This window comes from Pocillopora verrucosa, chromosome 6 (genome assembly GCF_036669915.1).
Source record: "Pocillopora verrucosa isolate sample1 chromosome 6, ASM3666991v2, whole genome shotgun sequence".
Lineage (NCBI taxonomy): Eukaryota > Metazoa > Cnidaria > Anthozoa > Scleractinia > Pocilloporidae > Pocillopora > Pocillopora verrucosa.
The window spans coordinates 6,544,291-6,565,092 of record NC_089317.1 but is presented as its reverse complement, the minus strand read 5'-3'; the positions used below and the strand labels follow the sequence as shown (position 1 = coordinate 6,565,092).

Sequence of the window (20,802 nt, the reverse complement as noted above, 5' to 3'; positions counted from 1 at the left end):
TCGCGTGATAGTTCAACGGTTGGGGCTTAACAGTGAGAATTAATAAAACAAAAACGATTTGCATCTTACCGAGTAACTCTGCTGTATGTAAAATTAAAGTTCTACTACAAAACGCATGACTTAAAGCAAAACTGGTTTCACACGGAAAGCAGTTTTTCAAATCAGATGTTTTTATCGTTAAATTTTGTTTGGTATTCTAAAAGATGATTATCTGCTGAAAGTCAATTTTCATGATCATCTGAGCAGAACCACAGCAAAATAACATCACATGAGTTTGCATATTCTAAACTCAAAGATGAATCCTTGTAGTGGTTCATCTACAATTCATGTCTATGTTTTGGTTGATTATTTTCTCTCTTATATTTTTCTATCTCTGATAAGGATGAGTTGGCGCGGCATTTTTGTAAATCTTTGTGACAATACTTTCTAAATATAATTCGGCTGATTGCCCTCAAAATGCATTGATTGTTATATATCCAAAAGCAAAACATTTACGGTAACTGGAGAGGACTACGAAGTCTAACGATAAATCAACAGTTGGATAAGAAGGCTTTTGCTTGAATAACAGCTCTCTTTTGCAATATACAAGGATTGCGTAAAAGATTGAGAAATGCAAAGTTGTACTTTCAGTTTCGTTTGCATAACCTCCTCAAAACTAATTACGATTTCCTGCATTAGCATGGTGCTGTCGCTAATGTGGATCACAGGACAGCCGTTAAAAATATTTTCTCGCCACTGTAAGAGTAAAACAGAGATATTTTGAAGCATGCAATGAGTATATATGCAAAAGCTTCCTGAATTGATCAAATATCAGTCTTGTAAATCAGCTAATTAAATAATCACAAAGCCATTCATGGCTGACTGACTTGCAAACTTTCAAAAACTTTTCCTTGTTGCGAAATGATTCAAAGACATCCAATAACAATAAAAAAGACTCAAATGATTAGATTCCTATAGCTAAGAAAGGAAATTTAAGATAAAGGTAAAACATAAACGATTTGACTTTCTGAAAACAAAGTTAAACTTTTGCTGATGTAATAATCTCAAAAGTAGCAACTTTGCGGGAAAATTGAAAACTAAAACCTCAATCCATTTGAATTCACGATCAAAACGCAAATACCTTCCGAATTTTTCTTCCAGCTTTGTGTCAAGTGAAGTGAAAGTGATAACAAGCCAAAAAAACTCAGAGCAAGGCCAGTTGACAACAGATGACGTGCATTTATAAGTAATTTCCATAATGATAGATTCACAACATCTCGAAAACATTTTCGGGAACATTCACGGCTGATGTTTTTCCGAAAATTCGTCCAAGGTACAATGTCTCTTGCAAATCTTCGCAAAGGTGTAAGCTACCTTGGACGCGGAGCAAAGAAAACGCACGTACATCACAGACAACCCTAATTATGTCTAATGATGAAATACCCGAGTCAGATCTCCATGCCTCCTTTATAATTCTTCTTTCTTCTTTTTTATTCGTTTGGGTTCTTCCTAAATACCTTTTTTGACTCTTAGATGTAACTCTCTTTGAAACAATTAGAGTAGAACCTCGAGATTTCTATCGCATGATAGTTCAACGATCGGGGCATAACAGTGAGAATAAATAAAACAAAAACGATTTGCATCTTACCGAGTAACTCTGCTGTGTGTAAAATTAAGGTTCTACTACAAAACGCATGTATTAAAGCAAAACTGATTTCACACGGAAAGCAGTTTTTCAAACTAGATGTTTTAATCGTTAAATTTTGTTTGGTATTCTAAAAGATGATTATCAGCTGAAAGTCAATTTTCATGATCATCTGAGCAGAACCACAGCAAAATAACATCACATGAGTTTGCATATTCTAAACTCAAAGATGAATCCTTGAAGTGGTTCATCTGCAATTCATGTCTACATTTTAGTTTATTATTTTCTCTCTTATATTTTTCCATCTCTGATAAGGATGAGTTGGCGACGCATTTTTGTAAATCTTTGTGACAATACTATCTAAATATAATTCGGCTTATTGCCCACAAAATGCGTTGATTGTTATATATCCAAAAGCAAAACATTTAAGGTAACTGACGAGGATTACGAAGTCTTACGATAAATCAAGAGTTAGAGAAGAAGACTTTTGCTTGAAAAACAACTCTCTTTTGCAATATACAAGGATTGCGTAAAAGATTGAGAAATGCAAAGTTGTACTTTCAGTTTCGTTTGCATAATCTCTTCGAAACTAATTACGGTTTCCTGCATAAGCATGGTGCTGTCCCTAATGTAGATCACAGAACAGCCGTTAAGAAACTTTTCTCGCCACTGTTAGGGTAAAACAGTGCTATTTTGAAGCATGCAATCAGTATATAAGCGAAAGCTTCCTGATTTGATCAAATATCATTCTTATAATCCAGCTAATTAAATAATCACAAAGCCATTCATGACTGACTGACTTACAAACTTTCCATAACTTTAACTTGTTGCGAAATGGTTCAAAGATATCCGATAACAATAAAAAAGACTCGAATGATTAGAATACTAAGGCTAAGAAAGGAATTTTGTTTGACCGTAAAGGTAAAACATAGACAACTTCACTTGCTAAAAACAAAGTTTAACTTTTACTTATCTAATAATCTCAAAACAAACAACTTTACGGGAAAGTTGAATACAAAAACTTCAATCCGTTTTTTATTCGTTTGGGTTCTTCCTAAATACCTTTTTGACTCTTAGATGTAACTCTCTTTGAAACAGTGAGAGTAGAAGCTCGAGATTTCTATCGCGTGATAGTTCAACGGTCGGTGCATAACAGTGAGAATAAATAAAACAATGACGATTTGCATCTTACCGAGTAACTCTGCTATATGTAAAATTAAAGTTCTGCTACCAAATGCATGACTAAAAGCGAAAACTGATTCCACAGGGAAGTTTTTATCGTTAAATTTTGTTTGGTGTTCTTGAAGATTATTATCTGCTGAAAGTCACTTTTCATAATCATCTGAGCAGAACCACAGCAAGATAACTTCACACCAGTTTGCACATTCTGAACTCAAAGATAAATCCTTGAAGTGGTTCATCTGCAATCCATTTCTACATTTTAGTTCATTATTGTCTCTCTTATATTTTTCCATCTCTAATAAGGATGAGTTGGCGCGGCATTTATAAAAATCTTTGCGACAATGCTTTCTTAATATAATTCGGCTGTTGTCAACAAAATACGTTGATTGTTATATATCCAAAAGCAAAACATTTAAGGTAACTGAAAAAAAACTACGAAGTGTAACGATAAATCAACAGTTAGAGAAGAAGACTTTTGCTTGAAAAACAACTCTCTTTTGCAATATACAAGGATTGCTTAAAGATTGAAAAATGCAAAGTTTTACTTTCAGTTTCGTTTGCATAACCTCCTCAAAGCTAAGGATGAGTTGGCGCGGCATTTATAAAAATCTTTGCGACAATGCTTTCTTAATATAATTCGGCTGTTGTCAACAAAATACGTTGATTGTTATGTATCCCAATCCAAAACATTTAGGGTAACTGAAAAAGGATTTCTACAAGATATACAAGGATTTCTTAAAGATTGAAAAATGCAAAGTTTTACTTTCAGTTTCGTTTGCATAACCTCCTCAAAGCTAATTACGGTTTCCTGCATTAACAAGGTGCTGTCGCTAATGTGGATAACAGGAAGGCTGTTGAAAAAATTTCCTCGCCACTGTAGAGTAAAGCAGAAATATTTTGAAGCATGCAATCAGTATGTAAGCAAAAGCTTCCTGATTTGATCAAATATCAGTCGCGAAAGTCTGCTAGTTAAATGATCACAAAGCCATTCATGGCTGACTGACTTACAAACTTTCCAAAACTTTTACCTGTTGCGAAATGATTCAAAGACATCCAATAACAATAATAGAGTCAAATGATTAGATTTCTATAGCGAAGAAAGGAATTTTGTTTGACCCTATAGTTAACACATAAACGATTTCACTTGCTAAAAACAAGTTAAACTTTTACTGATGCAATCATGTCAAAAGAAACAACTTTGCAGGAAAGTTGAATACAAAAAATTCAATTCAGTTGAATTCATGATCAAAACGTAATTACCTCTCAAATTTTTCTTCCAGTGATAACAAACTTAGAAACTCAGAGCGACGCCGGTTGACGACAGATCGAGACAGGAACTACCAAATTAATGGCAGCCACGAGGAAATTTCTTCTGTACATCAACACATTATCAGAACAAACATACGCTCATTAGTCCGATCGAATCAGAGAGACAAAATTTTACTTTTGCCTCTTGGAAGTGCTCAATAATAGTCGTATGAGGCTAATTCGATCTCAATTAATCTCTGGTTGCAATTGATGTTCGTACAATAAACATGCTTAAATTAAATGCACCGTATGATCATAGTGGAATAAAACTCCAGTTTTAAGTTGGACGATTACAGAACGAAGTAAAACAGTTCTAGAAAGTGTAATTTAAGGCTCGGATAATAAGTTAAGCTTTCTCACTTTTTCATTTACCAGAGCCAGAGTCTACCAAAGTATCATCGCAACGTAGAAATGATCCAAGACTACGCAACAACATACCGTGACTCAGTCCTTGTCGCACCCACAAGTCACGCATGCATGCATTCATAAGTAGTTTCCATAATAAAAGATTCACAACATCTCGAAAACATTTTCAGGAACATTCCCGGCTGATGTTTTCCCGCTAATTTGACCAAGGTTTTTTTTATTCTTAGATGTAACTCTATATAAAACAGTTTGATTAGGAGCTCGAGATTTATCCTCAACTTTTGTTTGGTATTTTAGAAAGATTATCATCGGCTGCAAGTCATTTTTCATGATCATCTGGGCAGAACTACAGATAAATAACTTCACAGTAGTTTGCATACTAATAAACTCAAAGATGAATCTTTGAAGTAGTTCATCTGCAACCCATTATTTTCTCTCTTATATTTGCTCATCTCTCTAATAATTTACTTAGTTATATGCTTCACGTTCAGGATGAATGGGCGCGACGTTATTTTAAAACTATGTGACAATGCTTTTTAAAAATAATTCGGCTGATTACCCACGAAATGCGTAGTTTGTTATGTACTTAAAAGTAAAACATTTAAAGTAAGTTTCAAAGACTACGAAACCTCGCGATAAATCAAGAGTTAGAGAAGAAAACCTCTGCTTGAAAAGCAAGTCTCTTACAATATTTAAAGATTGCGTAGGAGATTGAGAAATGCGAAGTTTTACTGTTAGTTTCGTTTGCGTAACCTCCTCAAAACTAATTACGATTTCCTGCATTAGCATGGTGCTGTCGCTAATGTAGATCACAGGAGAGGCGTTAGGAAAATTTGGTCGCCACTGTCAAAGTGAAAAGAGCTTGTAGAAGCATGCAATCAGTATGTAAGCAAAAGCTTCCTGACTTTATCAGTTCAAGTCAGTTCAATAACCGTACAGCCATTCATGGCTGACTGACTAACAAACTTTCCAAAACTTTTTCTTGTTGCAACATGATTCAAAGACATCCAGTACGAATAAAAAAGACTCAAATGATTAGAGTCCTGTGGCTAAAAACGGAATTTGTTTAATCATAGCAGTAACACATAAACGATTTTACTTGCTGAAAACAAATTTTAAAAAGTTTTACTCATGTGTTAATCTCAAAACAAACAACTTTGCGGGGAAGTTGAAGACGAAAACTTCAATCCAGTTGTGTTCACGATCAAAACGCAAATACCTCTCAAATTTTTCTTCTAGCTTTGTTTCAAATGAAATATAAGAGTTTTTATAAACCACTCAATCAACTGGAAATTGATGACAAACTTAGAGACTCGGAGCGAGGCCAATTGATGACAGATCGAGACAGGAACGGCCAATATAAAAGCAGCAATGAAGAAAAACTTCTTCTGTATATGAACCCGTTTTCAGAAAAAAATACGTCCATTAGTCCGATCGAATCAGAGAAACAAAACTTTTTTCTTTTACCTCTTTAAAGTGCTCCATAATGGTCGAATGAGGCTAAATCAATTTCAAAATATCACTGGTTGCACGTGATGATCACATGATAAACAAGCTGTCAATGTACAGTATGATCATAAGCGTATAAAACTCCAGCTTTAGTGACAATGACAGAATTAAGTAAAGTAGCTATAAAAGGTGTAATTTAAGGCTCGGATGATAAGTTAAGTTTTCCTTCATTTCATTCACCAGAGCCATAGTCTACCAAAAGTATCATCGCAACGTAGAAATGATCCAAGACTACGCAACAACAGACCGTGAATCAGTCCTTGTCGCACCCTCAAGTCACGCATGCATGCATTCATAAGTAATTTCGATAATAATAGATTTAACACATCTCGAAAACATATTGTGGAACACTCACGGCTGGTGTTATTCCGCAAATTTGTCCAAGGTATAATGTCTCTTTGCAAATCCTTTCAAGAATGTAAGTTACCATGGACGCGGAGTAAGGAAAACATCACAGACAAAAGTAATGATATCCAATAAAGAAATACCTGAGTCAGATCTCTATGCCTCCTTTTTTATAATTCTTTCCTTCTTCTTTCTTTATGTTTGGGTTCTTTCTAAAAAGCTGGAGCATAACAGTGAGAATAAATTTGCATCTCATCGAGTAAACTCTGTTGTATGAACAATTAAAGTCCTACTACCAAACGCATGACTTAAAGCGGAAACTGATTTCACAGGGAAAGTAGCCGTTTCTCATGATATTTTTATCGTTAAGTTTTGTTTGGTATCCAAGAAGATCAGTATCTGCTGGAGGTCATTTTTTGTGATCACCTGGGCAGAATCACTCAAAGTAAGAGAAAAAATAGATTCACGGTTTTTGCATAACAAAAACTCTAGCATGATTGCCGACGAGATGCGTTCTATCATGTACCCAAAAACAAAACATTTAAGGTAACCTACGAAGACTACGAAATCTACGACGAATCAAGAGTTAGAGAAGAAATATTTTGCTTGAAAAGCAAGTCTTGACTATCATATACTTAACTGTCAAGATTGCGTAGGAAATCTAGAAATGAAAAGTTTTATTTTTAGTTTCGTTTGCATGACCTCCTCAAAACTAATTACGGTTTCCTGCATTAGCATGGAGCTGTCGCTAATGTAGATCACAGGACAGGCGTTAAGAAACTTTTCTCTGTAAGTGTAAAACAGAGCTATTTCGAAGCATGTAATCAGTATATAATCAAAAGCTTCCTGATTTTATCAAATAACAGTCGCGAAAGACAGCCGGCTAAGTAAGCACAAAGCCATTCATGGCTGACGGACTTACAAACTTTCCAAAACTTTTTTTTTGAAAAACGATTCAAAGATATCCAAAAAGAATAAGAAAGACTCGAATCATCAGAAGGAATTATATTTGACCGTAAAGGTAACACATAAACGATTTCACTTGCTGAAAACAAAGTCAAACTTTTACTGGCGTTATAATCTCAAAACAGACAACTTCGCGGGAAGTTGAATAAGAAAACTTCAATCCAGTTGTGTTCACGATCAAAACGCAAATACCTCTCACATTTTTCTTCCAGCTTTGTTTCAAATGAGCTGTAAGAGTTTTTATAAACTACTCAATCAACTTGAAAGTGATGGCGAACTTAGAAGCTCAGAGCGAGGCCGGTTGGCGAAAGATGGAGACAGGAACTGCCAAATTAATGGCAGCCACGAGGAAATTTCTTCTGTATACGAACACATTCTCAGAACAAACATACGTTCATTAGTTCGATCGAATCAGAAAGACAAAATTTTACTTTTGCCCTTTGGAAGTGCTCTATAAATAGTCGTATAAGGCAAATTCGATCTCAGTTAATCACTGGTTGCAATTGATGATCGTACAAGAAACAAGCTTAGATTAAATATGCAGTAGCATAATAATCGTCTAAAACTCCAGTGTTAAGTTGGACGATGACAGAGCGAAGTAAAACAGTTATAGAAAGTGTAATTTAAGGCTCGGTTAATAATTTATGCTTCTCACTTTTTCATTTACCAGAGCCAGAGTCTACCAAAGTATCATCGCAACGTAGAAATGATCCAAGACTACGCAACAACATACCCTGGATCAGTTCGTGTCGCACCCACAAGTCACGCATACATGCATTTATAAGTAATTTCCATAATAATAGATTCACAACATCTCGAAAACATTTTCGGGAACATTCACGGCTGATGTTTTTCCGCAAATTTGTCCAAGGTGTAATCTTCGCAAAGGTGTAAGCTACCTTGGACGCGGAGCAAAGAAAACGCACGTACATCACAGACAATCGTAATTATGTCTAATGACGAAATACCCGAGTCAGATCTCTATGCCTCCTTTATAATTCTTCTTTCTTCTTTATTTGTTTGGGTTCTTCCTAAATACCTTTTTGACTCTCAGATGTAACTCTCTTTGAAACAGTTAGAGTAGAAACTCGAAATTTCTATCGTGTGATAGTTCAACGATCGGGGCATAACAGTGAGAATAAATAAAACAAAAACGATTTGCATCTTACTGAGTAACTCTGCTGTGTGTAAAATTAAAGTTCTACTACAAAACGCATGACCTAAAGCAAAACTGATTTCACACGGAAAGCAGTTTTACAAACTAGATGTTTTAATCGTTAAATTTTGTTTGGTATTCTAAAAGATGATTATCTGCTGAAAGTCAATTTTCATGATCATCTGAGCAGAACCACAGCAAAATAACATCACATGAGTTTGCATATTCTAAACTCAAAAATGAATCCTTGAAGTGGTTCATCTGCAATCCATGTCTACATTTTAGTTTATTATTTTCTCTCTTATATTTTTCCATCTCTGATAAGGATGAGTTGGCGACGCATTTTTGTAAATCTTTGTGACAATACTATCTAAATATAATTCGGCTTATTGCCCACAAAATGCGTTGATTGTTATATATCCAAAAGCAAAACATTTAAGGTAACTGATGAGGATTACGAAGTCTAACGATAAATCAAGAGTTAGAGAAGAAGACTTTTGCTTGAAAAACAACTCTCTTTTGCAATATACAAGGATTGCGTAAAAGATTGAGAAATGCAAAGTTTTACTTTCAGTTTCGTTTGCATAACCTCCTCAAAACTAATTACGGTTTCCTGCATTAACATGGTGCTGTCGCTAATATGGATCGCAGGAGAGCCGTTAAAAAAATTTTCTCGCCACTGTAAAAGTAAAACAGAAATATTTTGAAGCATGCAATCAGTATATAGGCAAGAGCTTCCTGATTTTATCAAATATCAGTCGCGAAAGTCTGCTAATTAAATAATCACAAAGCCATTCAGGGCTGACTAACTTTCCAAACTTTCCAAAACTTTTACTTGTTGCGAAATGATTCAAAGACATCCAATAACAATAAAAAAGACTTAAATGATTAGATACCTATAGCTAAGAAAGGAATTTTGTTTGACCGTATAGTTAACACATAAATGATTTCACTTGCTGTAAACAAAAGAAACAACTTTGGGGTAAAGTTGAATACGAAAACTTCAATCCAGTTGAATTCACGATCAAAACGCAATTACCTCTCAAATTTTTCTTCCAGCTTTGTGTCAAATTAACTGAAAGTGATAACAAACATAGAGACTCAGAGCGAGGCCGGTTGAAAACAGATCGAGACAGGAACGGCCAAATTAATGGCAGCCAAGAGGAAATTTCTTCTGTATATGAACCCATTCTCAGAACAAACATACGCTCATTAGTTCGATCGAATCGGAGACAAAATTTTACTTTTGCCTCTTGCAAGTGCTCAATAATAGTCGTATGAGGCTAATTCAATCTCGATTAATCTCTGGTTGCAATTGATGTTCGTACAATATACAAGCTTAAATAAATGTACAGTATGATCATAAGGGAATAAAACTCTTACTAGTGTTAAGTCGGGCGATTACAGAACGAAGTAAAACAGTTATAGAAGGTGTATTTTAAGGCTCGAATAATAACTTAATTTTTCTCACTTTTTCATTTAACAGAGCCAGAGTCTACCAAATTTCTCTTGCAAATCTTGGCAAGGGTGTAAGCTCCCTTGGACGCGAAGCATAGAAAACATTACAGACAACAGTAATGATATCTAATGCTGAAATACCCAAGTCAGATCTCCAAGCCTCCTCTCTTTGCTTGGAAAGTAAGTCTCTTTTACAATATTTAAAGATTGCGTAGGAGATTGAGAAATGCAAAGTTTTACTTTCAGTTTCGTTAGCATAACCTCCCTAGAAAACTAGTCACTGTTTCCTGCATTAACATGGAGCTGTCTTTAATGTAGATCACAGGAGAGCCGTTAAGAAAATTTTTTTGCCACTGTCAAAGTAAAAAATAGCTTTGTCGAAACACGTAATCAGCATTTAGGCAAAACCTTCCTGACTTCATCAAATATCAGTCGCAAAACTTAGTTCAATAACCGCAAAGCCATTCATGGCTGACTGACTTACAAACTTTCCAAAACTTTTTCTTGTCGCAATATGATTCAAAAACATCCAATACGAATAAAAAGACTTAAATGATTAGAGTCCTAAAGTTAAGAAAGGAATTATGTTTGACCGTAACGGTAACACATAAATAATTTCACATGTTGAAAACAAAGTTTAAAAAGTCTTACTACTGTAATACACTCAAAACAAACAACTTTGCGGAAAGTTGAAAAGGAAACGTTTCATCAGAACTTGAATGCCTCTAAAATTCCTGGTCCACACTTTTCGTGAATGAACTTTGAAAGTTCGTTCAGAACAAATCAGTTTGAAAGTGATCACAAAACTGAGAGCCAACCTGTTTCCCGTTAGCTGATCAGCCGACAACGCATCGAGACAGGAACGGCCGAAGTTAACGTTAGCCACGAAGATATTTTTCTGTATGTGCATGTACACATTTTCAAAGCAAGCATCTATTATTCTCCCAGACAAATCAAAGAGATCAAATGTTATTTTTTCCTTTTTTACGTGCTCTATAATGGTCATACACGGCTGTTTCAATCTCAGAATATCACTGGTTGATAATCGCATAATAACTCGGTAAGCTTTAAATTTACAGTATGATTATAAGAGTATTGAACTCCAGCTTAAGTTTAACAATGACAGAACCAAGTAAAATAGCGATAAAATGTTTCATGTAAGGCTCGAATATTGAAAAAAGTTTTCTCACCTTTCATCTACCAGAGCCACTGTGTACCAAAGTATAGTCGCAAGGTGGAAATGCTCTCTGACAACAACGTACCACGAGTTAGTTTATGTAGCACTCACAAGTCACGCATGAATGCCATCATAAGCAATTTCCATGGTAAAAGATACACAACATTTCGAAAGAATTTTCTGGAACATTCACAGCTGATGTTTTTCCGCGAACTTAAACAAGCTACTATTTGTTTTGTAAATCACTCCGAGCGAGTTGTTCTCCGGGGGGTGAGAAATTCCATTCTGTTTTTTAAAACGCCAGAGTTCAGAATTCATGGGTGTAAAAGCGGACTTGCTGATTGTTGCGAAGGCACGAATAAATGATGGTTTTTGCTAAATCGGTTGGAATCTTGACCGGTATAAATTGGCGAGGCCATTATTATGGCTAGACAATCCTCCCTGGTCATCGAAAGATGATAAACTTAGGTAGAAGAAACGCATTTATTCGAAGTAGTCAGCTTCCAACCTAAAAGCGGTCCTTAACCTCATCACATTGACGATATTCACGTAAAACACGGCAAACGCTGCCAACATGAGGCGGACAAAGTTGATAAGGTGAATTGTTTGGAATTTAATTGACACAGAGCCACGGAATTGTAAAATAGGTATTTAGCAATATGAATCCAATCAACGGGAAACTCTTATTCGAACGTACCCGATGCCCATCTGATTGCCCTTTGATTCAGAGACATCAATTTTGTCGAAGTTCTCGTTGGGCTGAAAGCAAAACTTGGAATCCAAACATTGCCCCAAGCAATTGCAAAACTCACCAAAATTTGCATGTCAAACTTGATCCAAAAATAGAACTTGTTACACTGAAAAGCGGATACAACGTTACCTTTTGTTTTATTGGTGTAAAATCAAAGATATAACTGTATAAATCAAACACGAAATTCAAAACTTTAAATCTTTATACTTTTACACGAATATATTTTCAAAGGCTTTAACATTTTTTTCCGGTCCAATAATTTGTTGTGTTCGTCTTCCATATGTGAGCTCACGAGACCTTGGTCATAGACTGTTTACCTCTGATGGTTTGAGAAGTCCATGCGATGCAATTACCTCCTCGTTTGCGAACAATTTTACTGGCTGACGCCAAAAGAGAATGTAGGCATGTCTCGACTGACCTTTGTTTCTTGCCACTCTAAAATTTGCTAGTTCCCAGTCTTTTTGCGCGGCCGAGGGTTTCGCGAGAGTTTAGCACTATATTAACAAAGGGAACGATGAGAAACGAACGAAAATCTTTTTACACGCGGACCTCTCGAGCACTACCTAAATATCTAAAATAAGAGAGACAACTAAGAACGAGTCAGCCTCAGAATGGCATAGGATCATTCGCACTTTCCCAGCAGACAACATCATTTATACCCAGTGCAGGGCGAGTTACTAACGGGTCCATTCTTCCATCATACAAACCGAACACACCTCCTGTTGGAAAATCAGACACACCCTATCAGACGTGTGCGAAATTCGCATGACAATGTTACAAATCAGGTCTCGCCATTTTCAAAGGATTGGTAACACCATCCTCTGAGCAAAAATATGAAAGTTTATCACCTGTGGATGTTGTCGTATTCAGTCTTCCATCAAAAGATATATCTTATCAGAATTCTTGGTTTGTTGTATCGGTAACTATTTTTACGAGTTGTGACATATTTTGTCGATCACGCAGGGCGAGTCCAAACACAAACTATGAGTAAAAATACCCAGCGATACTACACACCAAAACGTCTCATAAGTTATTGCCCAACTGCTTTATTTCATGGGCAAAAAGTGGGAAATGCGACGCAAATAGAGAAGTGCCGCACGCGCAGCGAACCGATTAAACAAGTTTTTTTACAGTACAAAATAACCAAATGTACAATATCACAGGAAATTTTTTATTAGATTCGCGCGTTAATTGTACTCTACTTAGTGCAATTGAAAAATAATGAGCAATTATTGGATGAGGTTGAGCATAATATCATAAATTAGCAATGCCGGGGTCTGAGTTATCTGCCGAAGCCGAAAGCCGAGGCAGATAACACAGATGCCAGGTTTGATAATTTATAATATCATGCTGCAACCAAATTCAATAACTGATTTATCATTTATTTTTTGAAACAATTTGCTAAAGAAGAATCTTCTCTCTGATTTTGCAAGAGTTTGAGAACACTACACGGACGAAGGGCTTGGACACTAGGCAGAATTTAAACGCGACACGAGAAACCAATATCTGCTATTGTATATCGAATGTATGCTCTCGACCAATCAGTCTTCATAGTAAGTCTAACGTATAATAATTTTGCTTCCACGCGAAAGTACATACCACATGCAACCATAGTACATGTCACGGACCACTGATACTTCTACGAGGAATCAAAAATGGGATCTCAAGGTTGCAATTTACCTACCTGGTTTAGAAAAATATCATGGTATGTACAATTATTTACCAAAGCCGATAGCCAAGTTCAGTTAATCGTTTTTTTCCTCTTTTTCATTTGATTAATGAGTTTCGTTTTCCACATCATTTCCCAAAATCACTCGTTGACAACTTAAGGTGATGTACCTTTTTCCTTCAGGCTGACAAGCACACAACCACGCATGAGCAGAATATCATTGCAGGGAAATCGCATTTCCAAGAGATTACCTTTGAGAAACCATTATTTTCAAGGTATGCAGGCTCTTAGCCATAGGGAAGGAAGTATTTATCACAGATGATGTTGATAAATACTCACCAGTATGAATATAAAGTATTCTGTGACCCTTAAATCGCCCTGGGTTGGTGTTCATCTCGTGTAGCATTCCTCTAATGGCTTTGACGTTGTACACGGGGTCCACCATAATTCCAGTTTTTCTGGATATCTCCACAATGTCCTCTTCATTAACAGATACAAAGATTTCAGGGTTCGTAAGAAGCGGATTCAAATTCAAATGGTTAAGAAAAATTTAAATCATGTTTTTATTTGGTAATCAAGCAATTTCGAATGTATTTTGGAATAAATAAGGAATAAATAAGCAATAAATTATAATAATTATGGATATAATTATCCATTATTATTGTCTGGCACAAACCTTTGGTAAAGAGGGGGGGAGGGGTGGGGGCAGGTAAACTTTGAGGTCTGAAACATCATTGAGTGATCATTCCTTCTAAATTGTAAAACAGATACACTGATCGCTTGTTAACAGAGTACATATAATTTTAACTTTCAGCCATAAAATTTCAGCTTTTAATTCGCACTGAAATAAATCAACATGCTGTCAGCCAGAGAGCATTCCGAAAACAAATTTTCCTTGTTTGGCGTTAATACGGGATCAGAAAGAAGTGAGGGGCAAACTTTTTTTCATATTTTCGAGTTTTGTAAAGGTTATTTACTAATAGATAGAAATAACTCTTTTCAACTTGCATGTCATTTCAGTACCAAAATAAGCAGGTTATTATTTAATATATTATGTAGAAGACTACAAGAAACCCATCCTTTTGGGCAAAGTCTATAAAAGTTGTGTGACTCAAAAAGGAAAAAAAAGAGTGAAGAAAAGTTAGTGCGCTGCTGGGAGCTTACATCAATTTTTACAATTTTTTTTTTTAATTTGCCTGACAGACATCTCCGAAAAGGAGGGACTGCTTGTAGTCTAATTATGAAGAAACCAAAATCTACAAAATTATTTGGATAAACACTAACCTAACTCTTCTTCAGTGGATTTGCCATAGCCCTTTCCTTTGTATCCATCAATAATATCAATTAACTCTTCTGCTTGAACATCTAATCCCCCTATTTGAAGGTCTTCATTGATTTTCTGGTAAAAATATGCTGCATCATCACACACGTTCACTGCATGACACCTGTGAATAAATGACAATGATGTTACTATTAAAGGTCTCAATTAGTCTCCAGTGTTCAAAGAAAATAAGGGAAAATTCTAGAAAGAGTTAAAGGCCTGTGAGAAGTTCTCCAGAACCACAATCTCTTTGTCTGAAGTCTTAAGCATGTATAGCTTAGGTATACTTGCAGAAATTTTTTATCAGCCTATAGGTTGAGAATAAAGCTTTTCCATAACATTCATGAAATAGTTTGTCAGGGGTTCTTGAAAGGTGATATAGCATTTCAATGGAAACTATAACAAAATACTCTAATGTGATTGGTCATCATCAGCCCAATTTAAGCATAAATAGGACATTGTATGTGTCATATGCTTCTGTCTGAACAGTGTAATAGAACAGTTGATGCATCATGCCTGTATGAGTCGATAGCATATGTCATGTACACACCTTGTTATGAAAATGCACAACCAATACATCTAGTTTCTTTCTCAAATTTGTCATAGTTTTGATAAATTGGTAACAGGACTTAGTGTTAACATTAATATAACTGACTCCCACTTCACAGTCATCTGATTGTATTAATCACTTGTAAGATAACAGACCAAATTGAATTCCACTCAGTCCTATTATTATTATTATTATTATTATTATTATTATTATTATTATTATTCCTAAGACCAGTAAATCCCTTGATGTAAATTTAATGAAAAAATTTTACAAAATCAAACCCTTTAGATGAAGAAAAGCAATGGTGGCAGTGGTGCCATAAATAATTGCAGAGCTCTGTATATGCAGGCCTCCTGAGATGCAAACAGCAAGAAGAAAAGAAGACAAAGAGTGCTGGTCAAATGATAAAATCCCTAATGACTAAGTGGGGACAAGCCAGACTGGAAAATATTTGGCTCCTGGTCATAATGAACAGATTAGTCAGAGAAAGGGTCTATATGTCATGACCTTGAGCCAGATTTTTTCTTGTCCAGTCCTTCCACACAGTCAAGAAAGAAAATATCAATATTTTAATTTAGAGCTTACTTGAGTTTTGATCCTGTTAAATAGTTACCAATGGCAATTCCTGATGCACTTCCACCACTGCCAACTGTAACAACAATGTCATCAAAATTCTTCAGCACATTCTGAAACAAACAAAGCCAGCTTTTTGACAGATATCCAGAATAAAATATTTTAACAAACAGGCTTTTGTGTGATCAGTGTTTAACTGCATTCATCACCTCTTGACCAGAAATGCACAAAATGAGCACACAATGCAGAAAAAGCTTGTACTTTTACCTGATCTATCATTTCTTGAAATGCTGTTAAGTAACCAAACATCCCCATGTAAGAGGAGCCTCCAACTTCAATCAGATAAGCTGATGAGCCCTGTTCTTTCCTGAAAAAAAGCAAACAAAGTCAGTAGGAAGGAACTTCAACATCTACAAACATGCCTTGGCATACATGCTGGGTTTTCATTGAGAAACAGAAGTAGGTGAGGCAGGTAAGTAAGCAAGTAATTTGAGGAGAATATTCTCCATATCTGGGTCAAAAATAACCTAGCCCATCAAAACTTAGTTCAAGAATTCTCCAATATCTGCTGCCTTCTTTACTCACTGCATAATAATTATAATAACAACTCTCTTGAGTTTTCCTAGCATTTCCCCAGAGTCATACAAAAGAGCAGAATCTATTGGTCTCCTGAGTGGTTTATATAACCTCCTGGCCAACAAGATACTTTTCTTAAAGAATGCTTTAAGTGGCCTAAAGAATGGTTGACCTGTTTTATTCATTCCTCTCTTTCTTTTTCACCTTTCTTTTTCTTCACTCATAATTTATTAAACTATTTATTATTTGTTCATTCATATTGGGCTTCTTGTATCCAGTTGCTTTCAGATTGTGGCAGAAGACTGGGACAAAGCAGTAAATTATCAAACTAAGGGGAGAGGGAGTGAGTCCGATCCATAATAGTCCATTTTACAGGTGTGTGCTTGGTTTCCAAGCCTTTCAACAGGAGTGAGGCTAAGGGTAACCATGTTATGATACAAACCTTGCTGCTTCTCAAATGTAAATTGCTTTGTTGTTAAGCTAACCAGGTACTGGTCTCTATCACAACAAGGTCACCTACAGCCTCACTTCAAATCAAAGGCTTGGCAACTAAATACACAACTGTAAAAAGGCCTGAACTTCTCAAGATTTCTGACATTCTGAGATTAGCACCTAAAAGGCTGCATTGTAGATATGGCTTAATTTTCAATTCCTTTAAGAGGAACCAACTTGAGAGCCAATAGCAGCTCCTGTAATATTTTTGCTTGCCTTCATGTTTTAGAAGATGCGCTAAGGTGGTGGCCATCATGATTTTCATCAGTTTACACCACAAAGATGGTACTGTTCAACTAAAATGTCCCAGGCATTACAGTAAATTCATGCAGTTTTTTTTAAACCTTTCAAGCAAGTTCTGCCAGTGAGATCTATCCCTGCAACTAAACCTGTTACTGGTAAATTAATACACAGTCAATTCCACTGTAAAATGGCTGCAACACAAATTTCTTCAAAAGAATTTCAATATTTTCATTGGCAATTATAATACAATGAGCTGGTCCATTACTGTCACTTAGTGACAGCTCTGTCTAAAAGTAAAGCCTAATGTCAGTTTGAGGTAGATTACTTTTAATGATTGCAACCATAGTGGTGCCAACTTGCTAAGTTTTACAGTTCTCTGACCTTTCACTTACAATTTTTCAGACACTTTCTCCATCATTTGTTTAAGGCCAGATTTGTACTGAAGCTGAGGAACAACAATAATTTGACTTCCAACCAATTTGTTTAAAAACAGGTTTCCTTCACAACCAATATCTGTGGTCTGCATGTAAAAAAAAAAGATCAAATGAAAGTTTCAATAAGTTTATTAACTTTCTCAGAGTTTCACCATCTATGTAAGGCAAAATTGGTGCCTTTTTTTCTCTGAAATGAGCAACATTAGAGTAAAGATTGAACTTCTGTTAGCAGCCAATTATACAGTTTTTTCTGTCTGGTTCAAATCTCAAAGAGACATCTGCTCAACTATAGTATGTAACAGTGTAATTGTGAATCTTGTCATCTCATCTTCATATGAGTCCACTGTTCAATGCAATGTGAGGAGCTTCTATTTCCCAAACAGATTCCATCTTTTGCAAATAAAAAAAGCAAAGATTGTAGGTTTTGAGCTTGGTAAAGAAATATAGAAAGATGTTTTTTCGTCTTGTTGCGAGTGTGGGAAAAGAAAAAGTGCTGAGATTCCATGTTATTGTGTGTTTGTTGAGTTGTCGTTGGTAATAGATCACATGGACGCCACTCTTTGTCTGATTAATCATAACTTGTGCTTAGGGGTAACAGATCTTTGATCATGACTCAAGCTGCTTAAAATCTTCTGTATCAGTTCTTTCCTAAAAAGTCAAGAGTAAATCAAATACTTGCCTGTTCAGGACTTCTTAAGAACAGGTAACAATCCAAACCAAGTTGTCTTGCAGCAACTGCAGTGCTTCTGCAATGATTGGACTGGATTCCACCACATGTAAATATTGTGTCACACTTCTTGTCCAGGGCATCAGCCAACAAAAACTCCAGCTTACGAACCTAAAACAATATTGGCATAGCTGAATGAGACAAGCACAATTTAAGGTTACTCAGCAGTTGAGGATGCACTTAACCCTTTACTCACTCAAATCAGTATACATATTCTCCATACTGTTCTGTATACATTTCCTAAAGTGCTGGTGCAAGGAGAATTTGTGTAACAATCAAGAGCATCTTGAAGCAGGTGATCATTTGCCTTACGCCCATGACCTCAATGTGCAATCCAGGCGTGATTTGTTCGGAGAAATTAGATACTATAGTCACTGAAAGGGTTAGTAAGAAAAACATATGAGATGACTTTGACCACAGGTACAGACGCAACTGAAGCTATGCATTTGCATATAATTTATGGTCACTTTATTTGGATGATTTCAAGGTACTTTTACATTACTCTCATTTGCATTAGAACTGGTATACTCTCTTTTGCATTTGTTTTAGCATAACAGCAGCTTCCACATTGCAATATTTTCAAACAATAGTGATCATCCACAGATTTTCATTGCTCACATGAAAAACAGTAGGTTGAACCATCTTCAGCTATCTCTTGATTGAGACTCTCAGCTATACAAAAAAATATCATAAGCTGTAAGGGCTTAAATTTGAGAGGATAAAAACTTGAAAACCAAAGTAGCTGTCACTGTAAAAAAGATGTCTGTACTCTTAAAACAGGCTAGCAAAAATGTAACCGCTATCACAGAGGACTTCCTCTCTCTTTCGTGTGAGCAGTTTAATTACTATATACTGCATTTATCAGCATCATGATGCGTTCAATGCTTCGATCACAGTTGGAAATTTTAAGTGAACCAGACATATCCTTTTGAATGTTAACCAGTTCTGATGCAAAATTGTGAATTTTAGAATGATATAAATAATACTCTTAGACAAGCACGAAAACATGTTTCTGTTTTCTAAAATTAAAAAGGTCAGTTACCATACTATTACTTACAAGAAATAAATTGGATTTTAAATAAACACTGCCCTTGTAAAAACACTACCCTAGAAGAAACGCTGCACTCAAATCATGAAAAATTAATAAACCCCGCTGGGGTTTTGAGTAAATATGGTATGTGTCATCATCCTTTGAATATCACAGTCATAGTAAAGGATGGATGCCAAACAAACTGTTGTCTAGTTTTCCTACTGAACTCAAAGGAGAGTTCTTCTTTACAACACAGGCATTCCGAATAAATTGCGCAACCTCTTGCCTGGATCTCCTGTGACTGCACCAACCTCTAAGGTTCATCTTACTGAGCTCACTTATTGTTGATGAAGTTAATACCACATCTTAATATTTATTAATTAAAGATGTTGATCAAGAACTGAATTCCAAGCTGTGTACCTTATTTCCAGACAGAGTACTTCCTGTCATGTCATCCCTTTTAATAAATATTGAAAACTCTTTTGGGAGACTGGGAAGATTCCACTGATGTATTGGAGTATCACGCTGAGCAAGCTACAAAACAAAAATACTTAAAGTTCCATCAGAACCACTTAAAAGAGAACAGATTAAAATTGCATATGTTCCGATCTAAAATAGATCTTTCCTTGTTGACATAATTTTTTCCATGGCCTACAAAAATGTTTAAGATCCACATAACAGAGGTTTTAGATGATAAACTTTTTATTACTTTCCTTTTGTTCTATTAGTGAGAAGTTAGTCAGTCACATGCTGACTGCAGACCAGTACAGTGGTCTCTGTCCATAAATAATGCTCAGAACAAGAATAAGGGGGTGTACGTCTTAGATACATTTTTATATTTTTTTCGGGGAAGAATGCCTCCTAACTCCCACCCCCCCCCCCCTTCCCCACCCTACCCCGTTCCCAGAAAGGTGATGGCCGAGCGCGGTATCACACTCGATGGATATGTGGTGGAACATTTCACCCTTTACCAGAAGTCAAACTTGAGAGCTCTGAATAAAGCTTTTTTTATATTTCCTTACCTTAACGTAGTATCGTGGAATATTTTTCAGCTTGGAAGCCCATTTTGGGGGCTCGTAGTGATGAAGTTGAGTTAGCTTATTTATGCCACGATGAAGATTCCTACTCATTCTCGAAGAAAGTAGACACTACCAGCCGAAGTTCAATAACTAAAATCATGCCATATATTGAAAAATTCGGTTACAAATTTATATAATTTTGCTACATTTGTCGATGCTTGTGATCGACTTTGATTGATGTCAGCGGACTTTGGGAGACAAAATATTTGTCATGTAAGAGAGCCTCAAAATTATATTACCATCGAGCTTGAGATGCCAGTCAAGTC

The 20,802-nt window shown here is 35.8% G+C and overlaps 1 protein-coding gene and 1 pseudogene across 2 annotated transcripts; both read right to left on the bottom strand.

The window, feature by feature from the left end:
- Positions 1-11,288, bottom strand: part of LOC136281509 (NLR family CARD domain-containing protein 3-like) — a 41,872-nt pseudogene extending 30,584 nt beyond the window's left edge.
- A 672-nt stretch (positions 11,289-11,960) lies between these two features.
- On the bottom strand, positions 11,961-20,714 carry LOC131772006 (uncharacterized). 2 transcript variants are annotated; one of them, XR_010717807.1, is made up of 10 exons: positions 20,480-20,714; positions 19,878-19,991; positions 18,380-18,538; positions 17,659-17,786; positions 16,223-16,322; positions 15,968-16,068; positions 14,796-14,956; positions 13,851-13,991; positions 13,442-13,522; positions 11,961-12,561 (listed from the first exon to the last, which is right to left on the bottom strand). XR_010717807.1 is itself a non-coding variant. In XM_066167928.1 (9 exons), the coding sequence occupies exons 1-9, from the start codon at positions 20,585-20,587 to the stop codon at positions 12,449-12,451; spliced, it is 1,125 nt and encodes a 374-aa protein (XP_066024025.1). In that variant the 5' UTR covers positions 20,588-20,714; the 3' UTR covers positions 11,961-12,448. The 2 variants fall into 2 exon arrangements, 1 of the variants encoding a protein (XP_066024025.1); XM_066167928.1 differs by lacking the exon at positions 13,442-13,522.
- Between the last annotated feature and the right edge of the window lie 88 nt (positions 20,715-20,802).